Source organism: Amyelois transitella, chromosome 5, assembly GCF_032362555.1.
Source record: "Amyelois transitella isolate CPQ chromosome 5, ilAmyTran1.1, whole genome shotgun sequence".
Taxonomy (NCBI): Eukaryota; Metazoa; Arthropoda; class Insecta; order Lepidoptera; family Pyralidae; genus Amyelois; species Amyelois transitella.
In genome coordinates, this window is record NC_083508.1 from 10017012 (window position 1) to 10040226 (window position 23215).

Sequence of the window (23215 nt, forward strand, 5' to 3'; positions counted from 1 at the left end):
TATATTACTAAAAGCCGTTCCTCTATATTCTTAAAATGAACAGAAAAGACAAATTAATAGACATAATAAGTAAAGGAGACAGTAATAGTGGAATGACTTGCAAGTTTCCGAGCACGTGACGCTGAGAGCTTCGGAAAACAGACGTTAAAATATGAAGCTTCGTCGCCGTTTGCTCATTGGATTGAGTTGCTATGAGGATGTCGGCGCTTGCTTGAATCGCTTATTTTATAACGGAATAGAGGAGAGTTGTGTTTTCAAGATTTAATATAATTATTTTTTTAATCCTATAGGAGTTACTAATAAATGATCAAATTATTTGTTGGTTTCAAAACTTGTGATCCACAAAATACATCTTTATTTTATTGCAAAGTTTATTTAATTGTACTAAACACGTTTGTATGCCATAGCCGAACTAAATGTTGATTTGCATTGAATTTTATGTGCTAAATATTTTTTTTTCATTGTGGAATTTTCACAAAAACTGAAATATTTTCAAAATATTTTTTTCCATGAACACGCTCAGAACTGTCACCGTTTTTGTTATAGCTTTAAATAGTTCTATTTTTAACTTACCTGCAGCTTTTTCCACTGTATCCTGCCAATGCACCTGGAGGCATTCCTCCAAGCTTGTTTGGCACCGAATGCTAACTCAGACGTTTTCAGCTGATATGTTCCTTTTTCTTTCAACTCTGCTCTCACCGCCTTCAACCGTTCTGCGAAGGCTTCTGAATTCTCTCTGCAATAATAATGATATTATAATCCGAACTTATATCTCTAAAGTTTAACTACACAAAAATAATATTTTTCTTAAGAGGAAATTGAGAAAAACTAAATATTGAAAACTACCCATATTGATTTAATATGCCTAAAATACTTTTTGTACGTGTTTCATGAAATTAAATATATCTAGAAAAAATTACTACGACGGGATACGTCGGGAATAAACGGTTAAGGATTTTTAATGCATTTCTTCGTGTGGAAATTACTATAGACTTATTTTCAATTAATCTTGATTCTCCTGATCTTGTCAGCTGTTGAGTTCATTTACCCGGAGCCGCTCAAGGAAAGCAAGTCAGTTTGACCTTACATATGGTAGACACTTTGCCAAAATTCTTAGAATTGAAGATATTTTAATGGTTTATTTCGTCCATAGACTAGACCAATTATGTGTTTTGTTATTCGTTCTGGTTTTAGTCCTAGTCGCATCTTCATCTCTCTGGAAAGAGCCTGGGGTGCGCCTTTGACTATTATCTTGTGTTACGGTAAGTCCGGTTTTTACACGAAACCTTTGCCTTGAATATAAAAATAATAAACAGTTACAATTTTTTTTTTAAATTCTTAGTTACATAATTCGTAATTTTCAATGTACAAAGACAAAAATGGCAGAATTATTTATAATAACTATAATAAACGAAAACGAAACGAAATAATAAACGAAACTCTGATCTCGAATCACAAAAAAAAACACGGATAAAATGAACGACAAAAAATGTAAACAATATACATCTGACCGCGAACCACTTAATTTACTAATTAATTTAGAGTATAAACGGCTTTTTATCTATGTATGTGATCGCGTTATAAACGGGCGGATTATCTTCAAATAGGTGCTCATACATATCCGTGTGTAGATTTACTGATAGAAACGATGAACATATGGTTCCCGGCACCAATAGAAAAAAGACCACTCCATTTCTTTCCCATGGATGTCGTAAAAGGCGACTAAGGGATAGGCTTGTAAACTTGGGATTCTTGTTTTAGACGATGGGCTACTAACCTGCCACTATTTGAATCTCAATTCTATCAATAGGCCAAAAAACAACTGAACGTGACCTATCAGACTTTTTAAGAATGTGAAGACTGTAAAGATTCAATCCAGGATCCATGGCCGAGGACGTACCCCGAACTCCTCGTCAGAGTGGTGAGAATGTAGTCGGGACTATAGCCATGAGGAGGAGGTTTCATCTTACTTATAAAAAATAACTGGTTTAGTACACTTTAAAGATAGATGACCTCTAAGACTCTAGGGATTTCTTGGTCGGTCGTAATTAAGTTATCACCTCCTAATTTGTATGCTAATTCAAATTGGTTACGGCAATAAACTAGATTAAATTACATATTTTCGCATTCGTCTCAAGATTTGATATAATTCAAGTAAATACTCGTAATAGCGTTGGAAATACCAACATTTAAATATAAATTAGCCGTACCGGATCTCTGGGTTTAAGTCAGAGTTGTAACTGTTTTTTTATGCTATACAAGTCAAGAACAGTTTTTAAGTGTATTTATGAAAAATAGTTTTTTCTGACAAATAACCCTTTATCTATAAGAAAGAGCTCTTACTTTTTCAAACCTTGAACGGATTTCCTATGAGTTTATTGCCTTTCATTATTGAACGAATTCATTGAATTCATGTTATATTGAAAGTGAACATGTTATTTTAAATGCGATATGTTAAGATGCATTTTAACTTCGCTACAATATACTATTTGGTTAGTATGTAACCACCTAATATTGTATATTTGCATGCCATCATATATTAAATGTTTGAAAATTTTAAATCCAAATAACTTGTTCCCGTCCAATACAAATAAGTTATTTATTCCTTACAAGTTACCTTCGTATTGAAGTATAGTATTCTTTGAGAAAGATCTCAGCATCTTGGTACACCTCTTCAGCAGATCTTGGTGTGTCGCCTCGACCAGGGATATCCATGATGCTCGCCTGACAGACCTTCTCCGAGCATTTTGTATTCTGCAAAAAAATAATCTTTATAAAATAAAATAAATAAAAAAGCCCGAAAGTGTAACATATTTTTCTTGCATGCTACCAGTATAATAAAATTTATTTGCATTTAATGCAAATCTGTTAGTCTGAATATTTAAATTTTACGACTAAGCCGCTAAGGTAGCTAGTTCAAAACGCTCTACCATTAAAACGAAAACTTGCGTTTCAGAACTGTGGGAAAATAAAACAACAAAAAGAACATTTATATAAAAAAGTTAACTTCAACAACTTAACATTCAGTAAACACAAGATCTTTATCGACTAGGTTCCATCAGATAATCTCGTACCTGCGTGGTTTAAATTCTGACAAGAAAAACTTTATCATTGAGAGTCCGTACATTAATATACCACACCAAAAATATCAATACCTATAACTGGGTATTTCTTTTCAGAAACCGAAAATCCAAAAGTATATTTCTAACACCTCCGAAACACGTGGGTGGAATACAAAATTATGTCTTTGCTGAGATAACTGTTATTATTTTGGCCAATCAACGTAATCTTATTGTAGTATCCGCCTTCTTTCAAAGTATTGATGCGAAAACAATGGACAGTTTACGTTCACTTGTTTTATAACTTAAAATAAAATGTTTCTCAAAAATGATGAAACTATAATTACAGACGTAGGTTTTAGGGTAGTGTATTTTCAATAAAAAAAAGAAAATCTTTTATTGCTTCCAATCGCAAATTAAGTCATTATATCTTCGAACGCACTCCGTGTTGGCATTATTATCATTTGTAATATCTCGATTATTCAAGTAAGTAATTGAAGGCATTTTGGCGCAATGGTAGTGCTCCTCTGAACCACAGGTCCCGGATTTTTATTTTTAGATGATTATCATAAATACAACTTTAGTTGTTGTGTTAGTAAGTCTGAAACTAACCTTGGGGTTAGGTTTGTCTCTTTCATGTGATTTGTCCCACATTTACACATTCGAATCATTCAAAATATGATATTTAAGCATCCGCAAATAAGTCAATATAATGTTTATCATTAAACGCGATATTGCTTGCTACTCGCATAGAGATTAATATTCCGTTTCCGTGTCCCAGTAATTATCAGTTGAGAAACACATTGTCTTGTTGCTAGAACTAATCAGAGTTTACTGTTAATTTTCTGAGAGTTGTCCATGTGTGGAATTGCAAGTTAAATCTTGTACGGTCTTAGTAATGTGTTTATGTTGTTACATAAAGTCAAGTTTACGAGTATATTGTTTTAGAAGTTAGATAAACATAGACAGTAAATGTAGAAAGAAAAACTGTGTTTATAACAACTTACCTTGTGACTATAAAACTTAATGTTCAAATTTTATTTACCAAATGTTAACCTAAATAAAATATTAATTCCATTCATTTTAAAATTAGGTAGATAATAAATTCCATCGCACTGGATTTTTATTTCGCGCCAAACTTTCGTATATTTTCTGTTTTGTTTTTTTTTTCCAGCCAGTACTGCTAAGGTAAACTTTAACAAAAAGTTTAACACATCTATTTTCCCTGTTAAACATCTATTACTAAGATTTATAATCTTCAAATCAATCGCCAACCATCAAATCATACTCTATTCAGTACATCATGGTAACACCACAAGTGCTGTAATAGTGGAGGGCTGTGAGAGTCAATCACGGTGTATTGTAGATCCTTGCGTATAACCACATATGCAAAACAGAATAATGAGAGGTCTCGTGTTATAAAAGAGGTTAACTGTATGTATCGTAGCGTGAAAGCGTCGGGATAAGATATCCGGCCTAATAAGCTAAATGCACAGGTTCAAATCCTACTGCATACAAGTTTCAATGACTTTTGAAGAAGAATGAAGCGATCGGAACCATCGGTAAATTAGATATATAATTTAACTTAGGTTTGCAAAATAACTCCAGGTATTGTAGTAACATTACTTAAGATGTAATCCACTACAAACTTGTATTATAATCGCCATTTTAATACTATTTTAGCAAAAAGCATTACAAAAAATGCCACAAAATTATTAAAAATTTTCTATCGATAATGTAACATACCCATCACTATTGATTGACAGCGTTTCAGGTGATTTGTTATGAGAATAGTGTTTACGTCTGTCCGTACTAAACCGTAACGCCCACGCTTCACCATCATGCTAATTTTCACTAATTTATTGAACAAATTTGAAGTCACATGACTATTTTTGTCTGAAACTGAAGGTGAAACTTTATAAGAGTGACTCCATTCCAAAAATTTGTCAAGCGGCATCCCTCAAACCAATACCCGATTGACTAACTAATATTTTATTGACTTTTATAGATGTCTGATATTTTATAGAGATTGTTCGTCAATTTTTCGCTACCAAGAGATTTTAACATTATAATCTCTAGTTACAGAGCATAATACTATACATCAAAATAAATAAAAATATTTAGAGTTTAAATTTAGGAGAATAATCGTGAAAGAACTACTTGATAGTGGTTCTTTTATCTACCTTCCCAAATATTTAGACGCTTTACCATTCATAATAATTAAAGGTGTGTCACTCGTATGTTATTTAAAGGTAACCCATATGGTCTAGTACCAACATTTTCGCAATTTTATAAGATATTCCTACTAAATACCAAGTATAGTTTCCTTAACTTCTACCGAGCACCTGTATCCAAACTGTATTTACATACTCGTACTGAGCATTTAAATACATATTTCAAGGTAAATAAATACTTAGTTTAATTGGCTGTGTCAGACCCGGGCTTTAAAGCAGATTTCTTCTTGTTGATTGAATATTAGGAAATATAAAATGTCTGAGAATATACCTATACATACCAGATATTATAAAGCTCTTTGCATATTTATATTAAATTATAGTAACTAAAATATGTTTTTACCGTACACAAATTTGACACTTTTAAAAAACATTTTCTTTAACTTTCAATTAATATGAGTTAAACTTCTTAGTTTTGATTTCCTGTCTGAAAAAAATATTTTATAAGCGTTAATTTTTAATTATCGTATCGTATTTCAAGTACCAAACTGCGCTTTCTCTGCATATATATTTATTTGTTAAGTATAATTTGGCAGTGTGATATCTGGCATTTTATAATAAATAGTTTTCGCGCATTATTCATTATTCGTATCATTCTACTCGTACCAAAGACATTTTACATACATAATTCCTTTGATTCGTACTCTTCTCCCTACGGTCTGCTCAGCTGATCAATTAGCTAAACCACAGAGCAAAGACGCCGACTTTCTGTGCTCTGTACCTAATCATGATCATTACAGTCTCCTTGAACCCGCATAAAATTCGTGACTTGACAATTTTCGCAATTATGATTCATAGTTTCAAAGATACCACGACCATAGCATCAGACATAGTTCTTCTCACCTATCGTAGGCGTCATCACTTCAATTAAGTAGATATGAATGAGAGGCCACTACGTAATAATGATACAATTATCTGTTATGTTATTACGTTCATAGAAGTTTATTAGAATGGAATAGATTTCTTTTCATAACTGGATACAAGGTATCACTTATTGACGTCAACATAACTTAATTCTAATTATATCTACTACCGCTTTCAAAGCGCATGAGCAGAAAAAGCGGCGGAACGACACAGAATACTGAATTTTCACAGGACATCAACTAAAAAAAAACAAATTGTGAATAATAAAATAAAATAAATGATAATAACAGGAGATAAACCTAGTCGAAAGGGAAAATAGCTTAGACTATATTACTTGCTGCGCGATTCCCCTAAACTACTCGCATCTTTTCCCGTGAATGTCGTATAACGCGACTAAAAAAATAAACACCTACAACTAATGAAATGATAACTTTTCCAACAAAAAAAGGTTTAGGTATGTTACGTTACAAACATACATACAGAATACATATAATCACGTAAATATCCTGATAGGCCACATTCAGCTATTTGACTTAATGATAGAATTGAGATTCAAATAGTGGATTAGAATAATGAAGGATTACTATGAACGACAACAAAAGAAGAAAGAATTTCATATGCTGAGTTCCTTTGTTATATTAAAAAAGATCTTAACTTCTGTTGGCACAAAAATAATAATAATAATTTATAAACTTTAGCAGTAAGGTTTATTATCTTTACACTGCCACGATAACGCATAATTTGATAGGCTGTTTCTCATAAATTACTGTACCTATGTCATGTTGATATGTCTTATCTGTATGTTTGTTCGTCAAAGTGTATAACGAAAAGCTTTTACCGTGGTCAGATTAGATTCGATTTTTAGATAACAAATTAAAATATATAGTGCCGTGTGGTTCCCGGCACCAATAGGAAAAAGAACAGGACCACTCCATCTCTTTCCCACAAGTGTCGTTAAAGTAGTAGAAACAGTAGTTATAATTAGATTTGAGTGAAGTGACGTTAATAAGCGATTCCTTGTATCCAATTTCGAAAATAAATCTATTCTATTCTAAAGGCGATTAAGGGATAGGCTTATAAACTTGGGAATCTTCTTTTAGACGATTTGAATCTCAATTCTATCACTAAGCTAAGCAGCTGAACGTGGACTATCAGTCTTTTCAAGAGTATTGGATCTGTCTTCCCCGCAAGGGACATAGACGTGACGATTTGTATGTATGTATTAAAATATTTACCTTCATACACACGTGACATTGAATACATCGTAATATCTCTTGAATTATCATTTTGAAGGAATATATGGGTGTAGGTTAAGTAAGAAACTGTGTCTTTATATTAAGAGCTTTACCATGGATGCATGATGATGTTTTATGTATAGCATATTATACTGCGACTGAGGGCCCAACTTCGTGGATAAAATGTACTGGATAAGTCAGGTTTTTCTCGAAGCGACTTCTGACCCACCCTAAGCTTACTTGGAACATGCATATCCAGTTGACTGAATTCACAAAATTTTTCTCTAAGAAAAGAGCATATGTTAGAAATCGGATTAATGTAGGTATGTATATCTAACTTGAAACAAAAATTCTTCGGTAAGCTAAGCCTTTTTTAAATTAAATATCTAACCGACAAAGCTAAGAGTCTGTAATTACCTTCCTTCTGAAATTAAATGTATCATTTCCTAGAAATTGTACTCATAAACGGAATCGGTCACGGCTGGAGGTCGCTACCTCGAATCGAATTTGAAATGGACAATCACCGGGTATTTCTGGTATCGAATCAGTCCTGGTTTAATTCCTTTTTATCTCGACATCTAATTTTATGGAGGCATTGTTGAGCTCAATTGTTAGATCGCGTATTTCCCAGCCCCATATCCGCCTAACGGTACCATTGTGAAAAAACTCATCTCATTCTCACAGAAGTTACGACACCTATAAAAACTCACTGTGTGTGTGATATTAAGATGTTGGTAAAATATGCATAATTTCATTTCATAGTTTCTCGCGGGCGGAGCTAAGGGCGTAAACTAGTTCTCTAAAATAAAGGTGTGGTCACTTTGAAGCTTATCAATAAGAAACTATTCTTATCGATACGAAATCTGAACTCATTGATAAGATAAATTCATTTATTGTCAATCACTCTCAAAGCTAGAGACATTTCAATAGGTACTTTATCTTCATTTACTTCACTTTATTTGAGAATACTTGGTTCAGTAATGACATACGTACATAAATACAATCACGATTAAACCTCTTGCAGGGTAGACAGAGCTAACAATCTTGAAAAGACTAAAAGGCCACGTTTAGCTAATTGAAATAGTAAGAGGTTACTAGCCCATCGCCTACAAAAAGAACAACGAGTTTATTAGCCATTCCCTTAGCCGTCTTTTACGATATCCATGGGAAAGTTATAGAGTAATCATGAACCACACGGCACCATTATCGGCATCAGTAATGAATCTAAATTATTTTATTTTATTCAATACCTGAAACTAGGTGTGTATGTTGTAGATTAAATAATTTATGCTATAGTTGGAAGAAAATAACCATAGATTGAATAATAAACACGTCAACTTATACTTTGAATAAACAGATCATTCGTCACTTAATTGGATAAATAATTAATATCAAAGTTATGAAGTTCAAGTTATTAGCATACATAACTTTACGCTTGATCTTCGGTTTTAATAATTCATCGTGGGATAATTTTAGGCAACAATGAGGTCAGGGCAGTTCTATGGGAAATAAAGCTATTAATTCTATTTTTAATGTACCGCAAAGTCCTTGAATGGAGTGTAAACAGTGCCAAAGAATTTTCGGCTAGCGCAGAGCCAGAGAGTAATTTTTTAAAGCCAGTTATGCTTACTCGTTAAAAATATTTTGCCTCCTTTTGGTGTAAAACATACTGAAATGGAGTACAGAATTGGATTTGACTTTTGAATTAATTATATCATTGTTTACAATATATTTGTATGTTAATTGCTATCTTTATTTATAAATAATCGAGTGTATCCTTTTTCCGGTTGACAGAGCTTAACGAAACGAATGAAAGGCCGCGTTCAACTAGTTTTACTTTATATCAAAAACATACCCACACTTATCACATATCCCTAACGGGATAGGCAGAATCAATAGTGTCTGGACTCAAAGGCCAATTTTTTTTTCATTTACAACAAATTTGATTTGAATTGATTGACTAGAAGAAATTCCTCATTTTCATGTCCTACAAAAACTGTGTTATGTACAATAAAGTATTTACAAACAAACTATTGTACAATCAAGTACAACAAACCAAACATAGCGCTCATAACCTTGATACACTGTTATATTGTGAATATTGATGACACTGTAGGGAGAGATATGGCACTCCCGATTCCTGCTTACTCCATCAGGAGACAGATTTTCTTTGATGACATATGATAACGGAACGTGATGTGATAAAGACGAAATATTACGAATTTCTTTGTGCGTGTCGTGGAATACAAAATATTACATGTATAGGTACTTAGTTACATTAATTTTCAGAAAATATATTGTTGTGTGTGTGTCTCAAAAGTGAGCAGGCCGGAATATTTAAGTAGGTTTCATTTCAATGATATCAAATTTGACAAATAAGTATGGATCGATAGTAAATAAATTTAATGCGAAACGAATAACACAGATTATACTACCCCTAACAAAGAAAGTTTAAGACTTGTGTTAATTATACATATGTTATATTTTTTGTACGATTCCATTTTTTTTTTAAATAGAACATAGCCCAATTCAAATTTTACGTACATAATTTCCAACATATTAGTGGCTCACTAACTAGGAGTCCGGGAAACTTGGTCATTATTTTAAATATCGAATAGGTTCTTTGTTCTTTAATTTACACTTCATGTGTTCACATGGTCGTCTGAGTCGCCACATTAAAAAAGGTTGATTTGAATTTGGAACAGACCACCAAGTAATTGATACGTAGGTGTCAAAATTAGTGCTAGTTTTAAAGTTTTACTTACGGTCATTGTTTTTTTTTTATTTGGCAATGAAGGTCTAACTATTAATTACATAAACTGTTGGCACGTTGAGTTATTACATAAAAAAATATTTCCAAATCAAAGGATATTTATTTATTTAGTGCAAGACAAACGTAACTTGATCTAATCGGCGAGTCCTGGCGAAAGATCAAATCAGAACTACCCTAAACAGACTGCATGAAGAGAGTAATGAATACCTATGGACAAAGCGAAAAAATAATGAAAGGATAGTACAAACGGGAAGATGTTTACTTCTTAGGGAAAGGGACTCAAATTTATTTATCTATCAGTAGAATTTGTATAGTTATAAAAAATATACCTACAGTAGCAGAACTGCCGATAAGCCAGCTGATATTTCCTACTAGATTGGAAGCAAGTCAGCCAATTCGTGGGATTTGGAAAAGCAATCTACCGCCTATTCAACCATGTGCTAAGTCAATTGGCCTTAGTGATTTTTGGAAATTCGTGGGGTGCCTGTACCGTTTCCACTCGCTTCAATCATAGTATTTTCCGTTTCAGTTGATAAGCTCTTAGATTTGAATATTTTTGAGATTTCCCATTGATTTCTTGTAAAATGGTAATATTTTTTTTAAAAGATAAATATAATTCCTTTTTAGTCATATGACATTTAACAAAAAATACCTAGTATATATACCTATGCCAAATATAATATTTTTTGTATATATCTTTACTCTATCCTGGGACATAATTCTGTTTTTGCAAGATGCAATTGAATAAAGTTATCGCTTTTTCAGTGGTCCTTTACTGGTTTTGCACATTCATAACTCACTAGAAGAGTTCGATTAATATCCAAATATAATATTTAAATAGAAGAGAATAATATTGAAATAGATATGAAGAATACATAACATGTCATTGAAATTTTCTTTTTATTAACTCAGTACTCCGTGTCATCCCAATTCAGATAATTCCTATCAAACATAAAAAAAGATCTAATTTGTAAGAAAGTCTAAGTCTTAACCCGCGAAATATCCGAGAACTTGACAAACTTGCACGACTTTTCATTAAATAGAAAAGTCTGAATGAAATTTAGCGGATATTGAAATGGTTCCTATTATTTTCTTTATTCATTTTGCTGAGTTTAATATTACTTTCAGATTAAGTCATTTGTTCTACATAATTTTTAATTGTTTATGATCAAGAATGAAATAAAAAAAAGGAGGTTTGTCTACTGATATTCACTGGCGAGAGAAGCTAATACATTAAAAGGTTTTTAAAATTAAAAACTGTACTAAATATTATCTGTATCTAATAAAATTAAAACATAAAATATATATTTGTTATCAAAACCTTTTTTTAATAAAGTTTGAAACGATATAAGTGTATATTGAAACACAGGTTTAATTTTTCAGCTTTCGAACTAGTGATGTTGATTAATAAAATTTGACATAACGATTGCTAATTTAAAGATACCGGTTTCGTCACTTTTGTAATATTTTGAAACCTTGAAAGCGTCCCCCCGTATGAAATGATGACTATGTACAACCTATTTTACTAATAATTATTCATTCAACATCACATATTTTAGCAGATTTTTGTGAAAGAGTTACAAAAGAAGAAGAAACTCGCAAGCAAATGTGATAATAGTATTATGTATATTCTAAAAACTGTTTATGTGAATTTCGATCAAATTGATAAATTATTTCAGCTTTTATAAATAGATATTCTATTCACTGAATAAGTCTCATACAAGAAAACCAATCATTCTTTACTTCCCTAATACATCACAAATGATAATTGCGTCTGTTATATTTTATGATACATAATTATTAGTTAGGTACAATGTGAATATGATCATTGAGTCTTATGTTAATATACTACCATTACTGACCTGTGTGTAGGCATAGAATAAAATTTTAATGATTTCTCGAAAGTCAAATACAGCAAAAATTTCAACTTATGTATATTTTAAATGCGAAATAAGTTTATTTATATGTTTGTTGCCCCTGCACGCAGTATCCTTTATCATGAACAGAAACGTTATTTACATAGATTTTTTACATAACATATGATATTACTCGTTACATCTCTAAATTTTTGGTCAATTTTCATTCATATGTCACTATTAAGCCAAATTGCTGAATGTGGTCATCCAGTCTTTTCAAGACTGTTGGCTCTGTCTACCGCAAGGGATATAGACGTGACCATATGTATGTATTTTCATTCATTACTATATATTGGTGGTTACACTTTTAATTCCCTGTAAGGTTTTTTGCACAATGCACTCTCTCATATAAGTACGAATAATTCTCAAGGACCACAAAATATCATTTAAATCATCGTAAGTATTTACAAGAGTAATCATAACACACGTTATTGAATATATTTTATATTCTTCACACAATCTTGGCGACGTTTTCCGTGGTACGTGGCCGTATGTCATGCAAATGTTTATAAAAGCTGCAAATATTGACTTTGTTAAGTCACAGTGCAGGCGGCATAGGGCTGGGAAAATATTGACCAAAGATTAGAACTAGTATCGGTTTTACGCGCATTTTATACGTATCCTGCATGTTTTGTATCATTCTTTATATAAATTTATTATGTCGCCAACCTTAGGCTTCTAAACGAATGTTAAGGGTTATGTGTTATCTTTTCTATCTTTCTATCACTTCTTTTTTTTTTATTATACAAAAGAAAAAGCATTTTTCACATTTCATAAATTATTGCTTATGAGCATATATAAGGGATTGCCTAGTAAAAGGTTAATTAAAAATTCTTACATCCAATAACCCAACTATTATAAAGGCGAAAGTAAGTGTATTTGTTTGTTTGTTTCTTGTCTCTTAACGCGTTATCTACTAAGCGAATCTTCTTGGAATTTTGCGCATGTATGAGTCTTTTGAAGGACATAGAGTATTTTTCATCCTGGTAAAAACTAAAGTTTTTGTGAGATTTGCGACAAACCTGTATACTTTTGTAGGGGTGCTTAATTAGCACGTGTAGGTGGCGCCAAAGAAGAAGCTGCGGGTTAAAGCTAGTGTATAGTGTGTACTATAAATGAGAAATTGTGTTTGTTTGTCCACCTTTCACGTTAAAACCACTGAATCGATCTTTATACATATAGTATGAAATACATGCGGGCAGGGCTGCGGAAGAAAGCACACGCAACATAGTTATATCAATCGCTACTTAATGCACCAAACTATTATTTATTGTTGTCAATATATATAAAATTATATATGCCTACTTAATAAAATAAAATTGATTCATTCATATCGGGGCCACTTAGGTATCTAATGGAGCTTGTTTTAGATTATATAGATTAATTTAATAAAAATTCAACTCGTGACCAATTGCTGACTATTTTATTTAGAGTGAATGTTATAGAAAACTCCAATAGTCATGTAAGCCACGTTCAAGCCCCGAGGCGATTTAGATCTGTCGGCCTCTGTAACGCAGTGGTTACGTGCTTCCATCTGAGTTACAAGGTCCCGGGTTTGATTCTCGGTAAAAACACGATGAAGAAACTGTACTGATCAGAGTTTAAAAAGTATGTTTTGCTTTATTTAATGTTTTCAATCGTCAAGTACACACACAGACATTTATGATTTATCTTAGTTTGCATACAAGTCAATCAGTATGTTTTTTTCAAATATTAGATACCTACGTATTTATACGGTCAGCCTGGTGTATTTTTCACCATAGCAAAATAAATTTCTTTTTATATACCAATCACAATTTTAAATCATATTTAGCGCATAATAATGAGAAAAATCAAATAAGTAGAGAACACGATTCCAACATAATTAGCGGTCACGCGTTCTGACCGTCAAAAGGAAACGGGAGTCATGACACGACCATTTTCAACACACCGTAGGTGTAGTGCTAACGATCATTATCCAATTGCTCAAACAGCATCACTTTGCTAAACATTGGGTAAACACAGAATATATTTGTAATGCAGATAGTTATGGCTCGTTTGATGCTTACTTTGTAGAACACTAGTTTTCCCCCCGGCTTCGCCTGCATTCAAACGTAAAATACTGGTAACTGTTTTTAAACTTTCGCGTTGCATTATACTATTTATAAATGATACGCTTGGTGACCACATATCGTTGCAACATGATTCGAAATCCCCGAGATAAAAATAAAGGTACGTTGTAAATAAATACCGGTATTTTTTTATCTCGTGGAAATTTTGGAAAGTCTTCTCCTAGTGCAATTTTAGACACACGTAAGACAACTTAAGGACCCTTATCTTTTTGTGAACATTATTATATAAACATAACATGACATAACATAACATAACTTTTTGTGGGCTTATGGATAAACAAAAAAGGTGTGGAAATATCAGTTTTTCTCTTTCTCTCTCACCCACGACAAGTTTCTTTGAGCGAAATTCTAATTAAACTATATTTTATGTAACAACTTCTCTTCAAGCAGACTTTCAGGAAATTCTTTCTCGACCGTCGTCTTTTGAGTACTTTGATCATTAGTTAGTATTTATGTTTTTAGATACCAATGATATCAATCCAGAGAATTTTGTGACTCATAAAAAGCCTCCTCTATCTCCTTATACTAAGAGAACTTAACCTAAGGGAAACATTTCAACAAAATAAAAATTATGTGATAGAAACTAAAAATGTGATAAAATTACCTTAGTACTTCTGTGATTTCCAAATTTGAAAAAAAAAATGTGTATGAATAATATTTTAAACTATATAAATCGTAACAGTACACGACTATTCTAATTCTATGGAAGATACCGTATTTTTTGAAATATTTGTTTAATTATTTCAAATAAAAAAGGTCTTGATTGATCATGTTGATGATATATTTATTTTGTTGTTAGTATGTTCATCTCATTTATTAATCTGGTACTTTTATTTTCTAGTAAGTTTATTTATCTAAAAATGTACCTGCAAAAAGTATATCTAGGAACGTGGAATAAAATCCATTAGTCTTTGAATAAATTTAGATTAATTTGTCTAACGAGCTTATAAATAATCCTATATCAACATCATGAGTATGCAAATGCTGCTGAGAGGCAAATAAAATACTAAGATAAATTCATATATATCAGGTATTATTCTTAACATTTTGATAAGACCCATTTAAATGTAGTAAGAATTCAATTTACTTTTATAAACATAAACATAAGTACTTTGTTTTATTTTCATACAATATCTTTTCGGTTCTTCCCGAATGACTCTTGATATTTAATTACTTACTTAATTAGAACTACACCCGTGCCAAAACTTTTCAAACTACTCGTATCAAATATAATCTAAGTTTATTTCTTCCTTAGTTTTAAAATAACTTCGTTTCGGACAATTTATTATTTTTTATATTAAAAAATTAAACTTACAAAACTTGTGAGTTCATCGAAACGCGAGTGTAAAGTATCGAAATTTTCTTCTTGCGCCAAATGATTTTTCAGTCTCATAGGCTGCGGCACTTTCACGCGCAAGTTTGGTTTCACTGACTTATTGTTTTCTTTTTCACTATCACCGATAAATGGGCACGACTCCTGTGCATGGTGTCCGTTAACTTGAGCCATTTTAGCTTTTTCCGTCGATTCTTTCGGATTTCCAACACAACAATTAAATATTGACATATGCACAAAGCGGTTATTTCGCTGTTTTACATCTGACTGCAACTCTTGAATTAGGAATTTAGAAGCAAAATTAAAGCAAAAATTAACGCGATTCTCGACCGAACCGGCTCACAACCCACTCGGATCTAAGCATCGATTAAATCGATCGGTAAAAAATCGACATAGTAACGAGGTGACCACGCGAGTTTCTACCGAGAACTGATTATAATCGCCTCCATGTCCGAGTAATGTCCGCAAAAAAACACCAACAAAACGTCATGGCAGCGGCGGCGTCAGCGCAACAATGGGAGATAAAATATTGAGAGCACAGAAAACACCTCACGAATGAGGTAATTATTAAGAATGTCGGGTACATTTGTCATTGTACATGTAAACAATTGATTATGCAGTAACTATTGTCTGTTGTCTTTATATTTCCTTTTTTTAAATTTATCTACGTATTTATGTATAGAATTTGTGATTTATTAAATAAAAAGATAAAGCTTAAAAAAATATCAATCAAACAATAAAAATGTTTACAATCTATTAACGCGTAATTTTTTATCACGAATGGTAAAGTCTACGGTTGAGAATAAAATTGCAAATACATTATTTTCAGTTGATAAGAAAAAATATAGCTTGCTTGATTTGGAAACAAAAATTGGAAGAGTATTTTAGGGCCCCTAAATACTTACTCTATTTATTTTTCTTTATTCACTTGGTGAAATACAATTTCAATCGATTTTTTAAATGTTGTTGTGACAACTCTATTTCACAAACATACATAAGATAACAAACTAGATATAACATATACAATACAATATAATGAAATATTTAACAGCTAACTTATCCCATGAGAAGATCTCTACCTGTCAACTCTTGAATTATGGCTGTTATTAACAATGTTCCATATGGTACAGATTGAACTAGAAACTAGATTGAAAATAGATAAATAATATAGGAAACACGGTTGATTTGTTGAGTTATGATGTATAATAAAGTTTGTAATTTATTCGTAAGAACTCAAATATCAAAGCGCACCTCGGACTCCTATCCAGAAAAATGAGGATTTAACCGGGATTTAGGCCTGCAGGGTATAAATAGAAGACAAGACAAGAACAAAATAATGTTTACTGTATCAACGCAAAATATCCTTAATTCCATTAACAATAAAAATTAATCATCGACAAAGCGTCGCTAAAATACGAGGACTTTCAAATTGAATTTCTAAAACCTATCTAAACTTATATTCAGTTTTTATTTTGTAATTTTAGTGTAGTGAGCATAACGGATATAATCCAACCCATTGATCAAGGTAATAGGTTATTAATATCTTGTTAGTATTGTAATGAGATTATCGGAATGTTTCCGAGTGATAGTGAAGCAATTGTATCGATATTAGAAACTTTGTATCGAGTTCACGTTTAGTTGTTCGAATGCTGTTTCTATATTGGTCGTACAATTCAAAGTTTCTGTTTAAAGATCCATATCAAATTAGTTCTGCATAGTCTTTGAATAGCTACGTATCTCAGATAGTGGTCAATTATTTATCATACAATGAAAACGGAACAAATATGGTACTGATATTTTGCATATAAATACGAATATTATGGACTCATTCCAATTTCGATGGATGTTAGATATTTTTGAGTTCTCTTGTAGGTATTTCATTACGGGATCACATTGATTTTTTTATGACATGCCTATTTATTTATCAATTAGTCATCTTCATGTGAGGAAACTTGTTAAGCTGCTCTCATTATCCAGGTAACTGGGTTCATCGTGACGTTTTCCACGGTTTTTCATATGATTCAATATACTCATACATGAGACTATGTCACTATCAAATATGTAAAAAATTAAAACTTAATATAGGAGAATATTCAAAAAACCTTTTTCTACGATTTTTATGTATAAACTAAATTTAAGATTTTTTTAAGTGAAAATACCCTGTGCTTTCCAGTAATATATAAGAGAACTACTCCATATACTTCCCATGGATGTCGTAAAAAGTGACGGGATAGGCTTATGGGCTAACAACCTGTCACTATTTTAATATCAATTCTTACATGGAACTATGCAGGTGAGAGTGGCCTTTGAGTATTTTCTAGACAGTTGACTCTGTCTACTCCGAGACGGATAAAGACGTGACTTTATGTGTGTATGTGTTTATAAATGAACAAGAAACCTTTGCGTCCTTAGTCATAAATGTTCATTATATGTGTTCTGTGTATCGTGTGTCAACTAATTAAAAACAACGAATATTTGTTCATCATTAAATATTACAAATGGGGCATTTGAATTACGGTTGACGGGGAATAAAAAAATCCATGATGACTTCAGGCCTCATTTACCGGAGTTCTGTTATGTAGACTTTCGTTAGACCACAGAATTTCTGATTACTAATAAAACCTACAATGGTTAGAACACAATCATTTCAAATTTAACCATATAGTACATGTAATATAAATCATAATGCAATGAATTGTCTTTGGCAAAAACCAAAAGAGGTGAATCTAGAAAATGCATTTTTATGAATCACACGACTTTATCTCTTAGAACTTTAGCTGGAGTAAGACGAATTTGATATTCAGATTGATTGATTATGAAGGTTTGTAATCTTTGACTGACTTGGAAACTACGCAGGGCTAACAAATACTATAGTTTTCGCTATTCGCTATCAGAATAACATGGAAATATATTTTAATAATCCTTTTAAAACAAATTGGTTTCAGTGCTACTAATATTGAAGCGTAAATCATAATACCTATCTTGCTTAGGTTCACAACGTTCCGAGCATAGATAACAGAACTCACAATAAAAAGTTCTATGAAAAAAATTCCGGGTTACTGACACCAATCTCAGTATAGGATCTATCTATATGTTTTCACTTATTGTACGTTTATGACTCAGACGTTTAACACTGTGTTTCAAATCATAATAATGTATGTGCACCATGCACGACGTATATACATATAAATGAATGTAGTATTTGTTATGTATTAAAATTTAATTAACATTTTTAATACCTTTGCACCGGAATCTTTTTACATACATATATAATCACGTCTATATCCCTTGCGGGGTAGACAGAGCCAACAGCCTTGAAAGGACTGATACTATTCTTTAAGGGATAGCTTAGTCGCCTTTGACAACATCCATGGGAACGAGATGGAGTGGTCCTATTCTTTTTTGTATTGGTGCCGGGAAACACACGGCAAAAATTTAATTACTATATCTTTTTACCTATTTAACAAATATAACGTTACCAATATAAATTTAAATTCTCTCTCCCATCTTGGCGTGTTCCCTCCGCCATTAAGCTTCGCGGCCTGGAGACCACTGTAAAAATTTTAATTCACCTGATAATTTTATTGAATAAATAAAATAATCAGGTATTTTTATTAATACGTTCAAACAAATGTATAAGAAAAATGCCTTCAACTATGTCGCTCTATTTATTTATTGTTTATTTTAAATCAATAAGGAAATCGTAGGTAAGAGAGAAATCAAAACAAATTTGCATTTTCGTATATGAAGGAACTTTATTTGATCAACAGACGAATTTGGTAATCCAAGAGTTATATTTTGTTCCTTTTAACATTTCCAAACAGACTTTAATACATGAAACGGTGCTGGTAATATATTTTGCGTGATATGAATTTCGATATTAATATTAAGTCTCAAAATGTGCATTAAATTTAGAAGATATGAAATTCACAATTTGTAAATATTTGGTAAAGACAATTAATAAGTGTACTATATGTATCATTATATTATTTATCAGAAAAAGTTCTTGTATATTAAATTCTTATAACATGAATAATAGAAAATATGAATACATTTCTTAAATATTAATTGCAGAATCACAAAACACTCACACTAACAGTTGCAAAGGACAGATGATGAAGAAATTAAATTTATTAAAATTACGATTAATTTTATTACCGTAGTATTTTTATAATTGTATATGGAATTAGTAACATTAAATTTATTACAAAAAAAAATAATATTTAAACGAATAATTAATAATACTAATTAATTCTTACAAGATGCTCATACTCAGACTTATTTAAAGATTTGTTTTTAAGCGTTTCCAACATCTAGACGCCAAATATTTTCGAATGTATTAATTTTCCTTACAACGAGCATCTTTTGCAACTTAAACAAATAAAATGCTTATATTATAATAAGAAACATATTATCAATTTATTTACAATAGCATTAAATAGATTATATATATCCTGATTATCATATAAATAAATAATCACAAGAATTTAATTACTCTATAATGTTGAGACTAAAAAGCATGAAAACATAATAAAGTCAATTTTAATGAAAGTGGTTTTCTTTTTAATTTGATCAATTAGAAAAAAATATGTATATTATTACGATATTGAGATAATCAAGATACGTATAACTACAAAATTCTGTACAAGATTTGGCAATAAATTCTAACGTAAAATTATCATCGTTGTATATGAAGATAACAAAATATATTTATTTAAAATAAAAGTAATAAGTTTTGTAAACAATTTAAACAACGATATATTATATCCTTAATTAAATTGGACAACATTGTGCCATTTCTCCTTATATTTTACTAACTTATCCCACTCTTCGTGTGGGCTTGGTTATGTTTAATACTAATATGCTTATTTTAATGAAAATTGAATAAAATTCTAGCCTTAAACGCTACTAGTATTGGTAAATCTCTGCAATCGAGATGTATAAATTACTTTGACAAATTGGCTGATAAAGTTAAGGAAAATTTGCCAAAGGACAAAATGCAATTGTGCGTTATTAAATTTAAACCCTGCTTGGTAAAGTTCACAATCAAATATAAAATTACAATGGTCAATAGCTGCCATAAATGCTTAGGGAATGTATTAAGTATAAATTTATAATATAGCCTATCGCGAAGCGTTAGAAGAATGTTATTAAAATGTATTTAAATTTGAATTTACGTATGTATTTGAATTTAAGTTTACAATGTCCTTTGACATTTTAAGAGAATATCAAACAACGAACGTGTGCTTAAAGCAGACCGTAAGTATGACGAAGTCTTAATTTTTCATTCCTTTTTTTACAAGATGTTCTCGGCCACACATAATTCCCATCGACAGCGTTATTCTTCACACGCAAATACTATTGTGCGTGTCAGTACTTTCATCGAGAAAACTAATTAGTTGGACTGGAAATTATTTAGCCAGATGATATTTCATTCATGGGTATTTACAGTGGAATGGTGTGGTCCATTACTTGACCACAAATATAATTCTTAACATTCACTTTGAATATTATGAGTCAAAGTCGGTGTTAATATTATTTTAATTTACTGTTTTAGGTCATAGCAGAACTAAATAATTTCATTACTGTAGGTATGTAGCTAGAGTCTGATTTGAAGTAGGTCATGAATAAAAAATTAATTGTGGATAAAAGTTAATCATTTTAACTTAAATTTTTAGTTTATAACTTGTCAGATTTGTAACCATTAAAGTGAAATCATTTAATAAAACAGAGACAGTGTTTAACTGCTCGTGTAATGAGAAGCAATCAGACTTTATTGATACAATCACTCTCAATTTATAAACTGTTTCACTTATGAGTATCATATGTGTTGCGTTATTCAGTGAAAGTTAAAAAAAAACTTGATTCATTTAAGTTTTTTTATAAGAGGGTTATAGCATCAAAATAATAGTTGTTATTATAACTGAAAGTAATAAATTTAATGAAAATATAGTCGTTGGCTAAGTGAGCGTGTTGGGACGGAAACGAGACGACCGGCGTCATGGCTGGGAAGCCACGCGGTTCCTCCGGGCTGACTCACGAGACGCGCTGTGAACCTCTGCTGTTCGGAGCGTTATGCCGAAAATATCTTCGTGGTAGCGGTTTTCCTCCTAAAATATAAATGTGATAATCAATTAACTTAAAACACTCTTACATATTTCTTTCAAGAAGATAGTGATTATTGCAATCATTAATAGTTTCTTTGTCTGACAATTTCAATGACAGTTTGAACAGTTGTTAGTTATTAGTCACAAATTGTAAATGCAATGCTCTTAATTACATACGAGTATGATCACTTCAAACATTAAAATATTCTTTTAACTATATTAGTGATTACAATTTCAATTAAAAGGAAAAAGATTAAATAAAGAACAATTAATCTCGGACATACCTTTAACATAAACATGAAGTTCTGCACTTGTTCATCGGTCATGTTTCCATGTTTCTTCACAATGCCTTTCAGTTTTTGGTGCACATCTTCAGCCATTTTACAATCACCGCATACATAGAAATGTGCTCCCCTATTAATTAGTAAATCATGTATCTCCGATCCCTCTTTTTCAGCAAGCTCTTGAACATACATCTAAAAAAATAATAAAAGTTTTAACTACATCTTATTTGATGACTTACCCTTTTTAAGTATATTTCATCATTTATATTTATATTTAGGTATATCATTTATATAAATGACTTACCTTTGGTATATTCTCTTCTCTAGACAAAGCCAGGAATACTTTAGATAGGACTCCTTCTCTAAGAGCTTGTTCTTTTTCTTGACTGTATAAGTCCATAGTTTTTGTCCGGCAACCAAAGAATAGCCAAACTGGTCCGGCATTCGAGCGCGTGCGGGAATTCAATAGCGCTCTTCGGTGATGCCAAAATCCTCTGAAAGGTGCGATACCTGTCCCTGGGCCTATTAATATTAGAGGCACTGACAAATCTTGTGGCAGGTGGAAGTTAGGGGCGCTGAAAATAAAATTTAGACTTAAAAGCATTGGTTTTTGGCATGAAGATGGATTCATCTATATGTATATTCTTATTTTTCAAATTCTCTGACCTCTCAATAGAGCAACATACAAACCTCCTTATGAATAAATAAACTTGATCTCCCGGCTTGCGATCCATGAGATAATTTGAACAAACACCATAGTGGACAGGACCTTCGCCATCTATAATCATGACATCATGGTTATATTTCCTGTAACCTACTTATTGTATTAAAATAACCAATCAACTTTCCATTTACACCGCTAGCATTATCTGCGTCAATCAATGGGCGTATAATGCGATCATCTAAACCTTAAAATAGTTTGTTTAGTGAAATTCTGTGGAAATCTTGATATGTAATGTACGTGGGTTCGGAAACAATAAACGATGAGTCATTCGTCTTTGTGACTATAGGAGAAATTAATTCAGGTACTGACCTTGTGTTCTATATGTAACTACGGCGACTGTTAGGTGCAGTCTCTTAGGATGAGCGATTGGCGAGGAGGATATGGAATAGAATCTTGGCTGCAGAGGTGATAATAGTGCAGCGAGTAGAGATGCACTCGGTCTTGCCGACGGGAATTGATCTAACACCTCAGTAAGAGTTGGAAAGTGAAAGTGGCGCCAATCTTCATATGCTGCGGGATCCTGAGAAATACAATTTCAATATTTATACATATATTTTTACAAGGATTTATAGAGT

At 31.7% G+C, this 23215-nt stretch overlaps 3 protein-coding genes across 3 annotated transcripts in view; 1 reads left to right on the forward strand and 2 right to left on the reverse strand.

The window, feature by feature from the left end:
- Positions 1 to 15972, reverse strand: part of LOC106134527 (nitric oxide synthase-like) — a 29669-nt gene extending 13697 nt beyond the window's left edge. Inside the window, exons 1-3 of the mRNA XM_013334611.2 lie at positions 15508 to 15972; positions 2618 to 2754; positions 574 to 736 (exon numbers count right to left, since the gene is read on the reverse strand). Coding sequence (XP_013190065.2) covers positions 574 to 736; positions 2618 to 2754; positions 15508 to 15756 — 549 coding nt within the window. The 5' untranslated portion in view covers positions 15757 to 15972. The remainder of the gene's footprint in view (positions 1 to 573; positions 737 to 2617; positions 2755 to 15507) is intronic.
- LOC132901802 (uncharacterized) overlaps positions 1 to 23215 on the forward strand; it is a 129037-nt gene that overhangs the window by 101319 nt on the left and 4503 nt on the right. The window lies entirely within an intron of this gene.
- LOC106134483 (nitric oxide synthase-like protein) overlaps positions 19317 to 23215 on the reverse strand; it is a 30949-nt gene continuing 27050 nt past the window's right edge. Inside the window, exons 18-22 of the mRNA XM_013334546.2 lie at positions 22950 to 23160; positions 22607 to 22694; positions 22221 to 22491; positions 21917 to 22108; positions 19317 to 21635 (exon numbers count right to left, since the gene is read on the reverse strand). Coding sequence (XP_013190000.1) covers positions 21525 to 21635; positions 21917 to 22108; positions 22221 to 22491; positions 22607 to 22694; positions 22950 to 23160 — 873 coding nt within the window. The 3' untranslated portion in view covers positions 19317 to 21524. The remainder of the gene's footprint in view (positions 21636 to 21916; positions 22109 to 22220; positions 22492 to 22606; positions 22695 to 22949; positions 23161 to 23215) is intronic.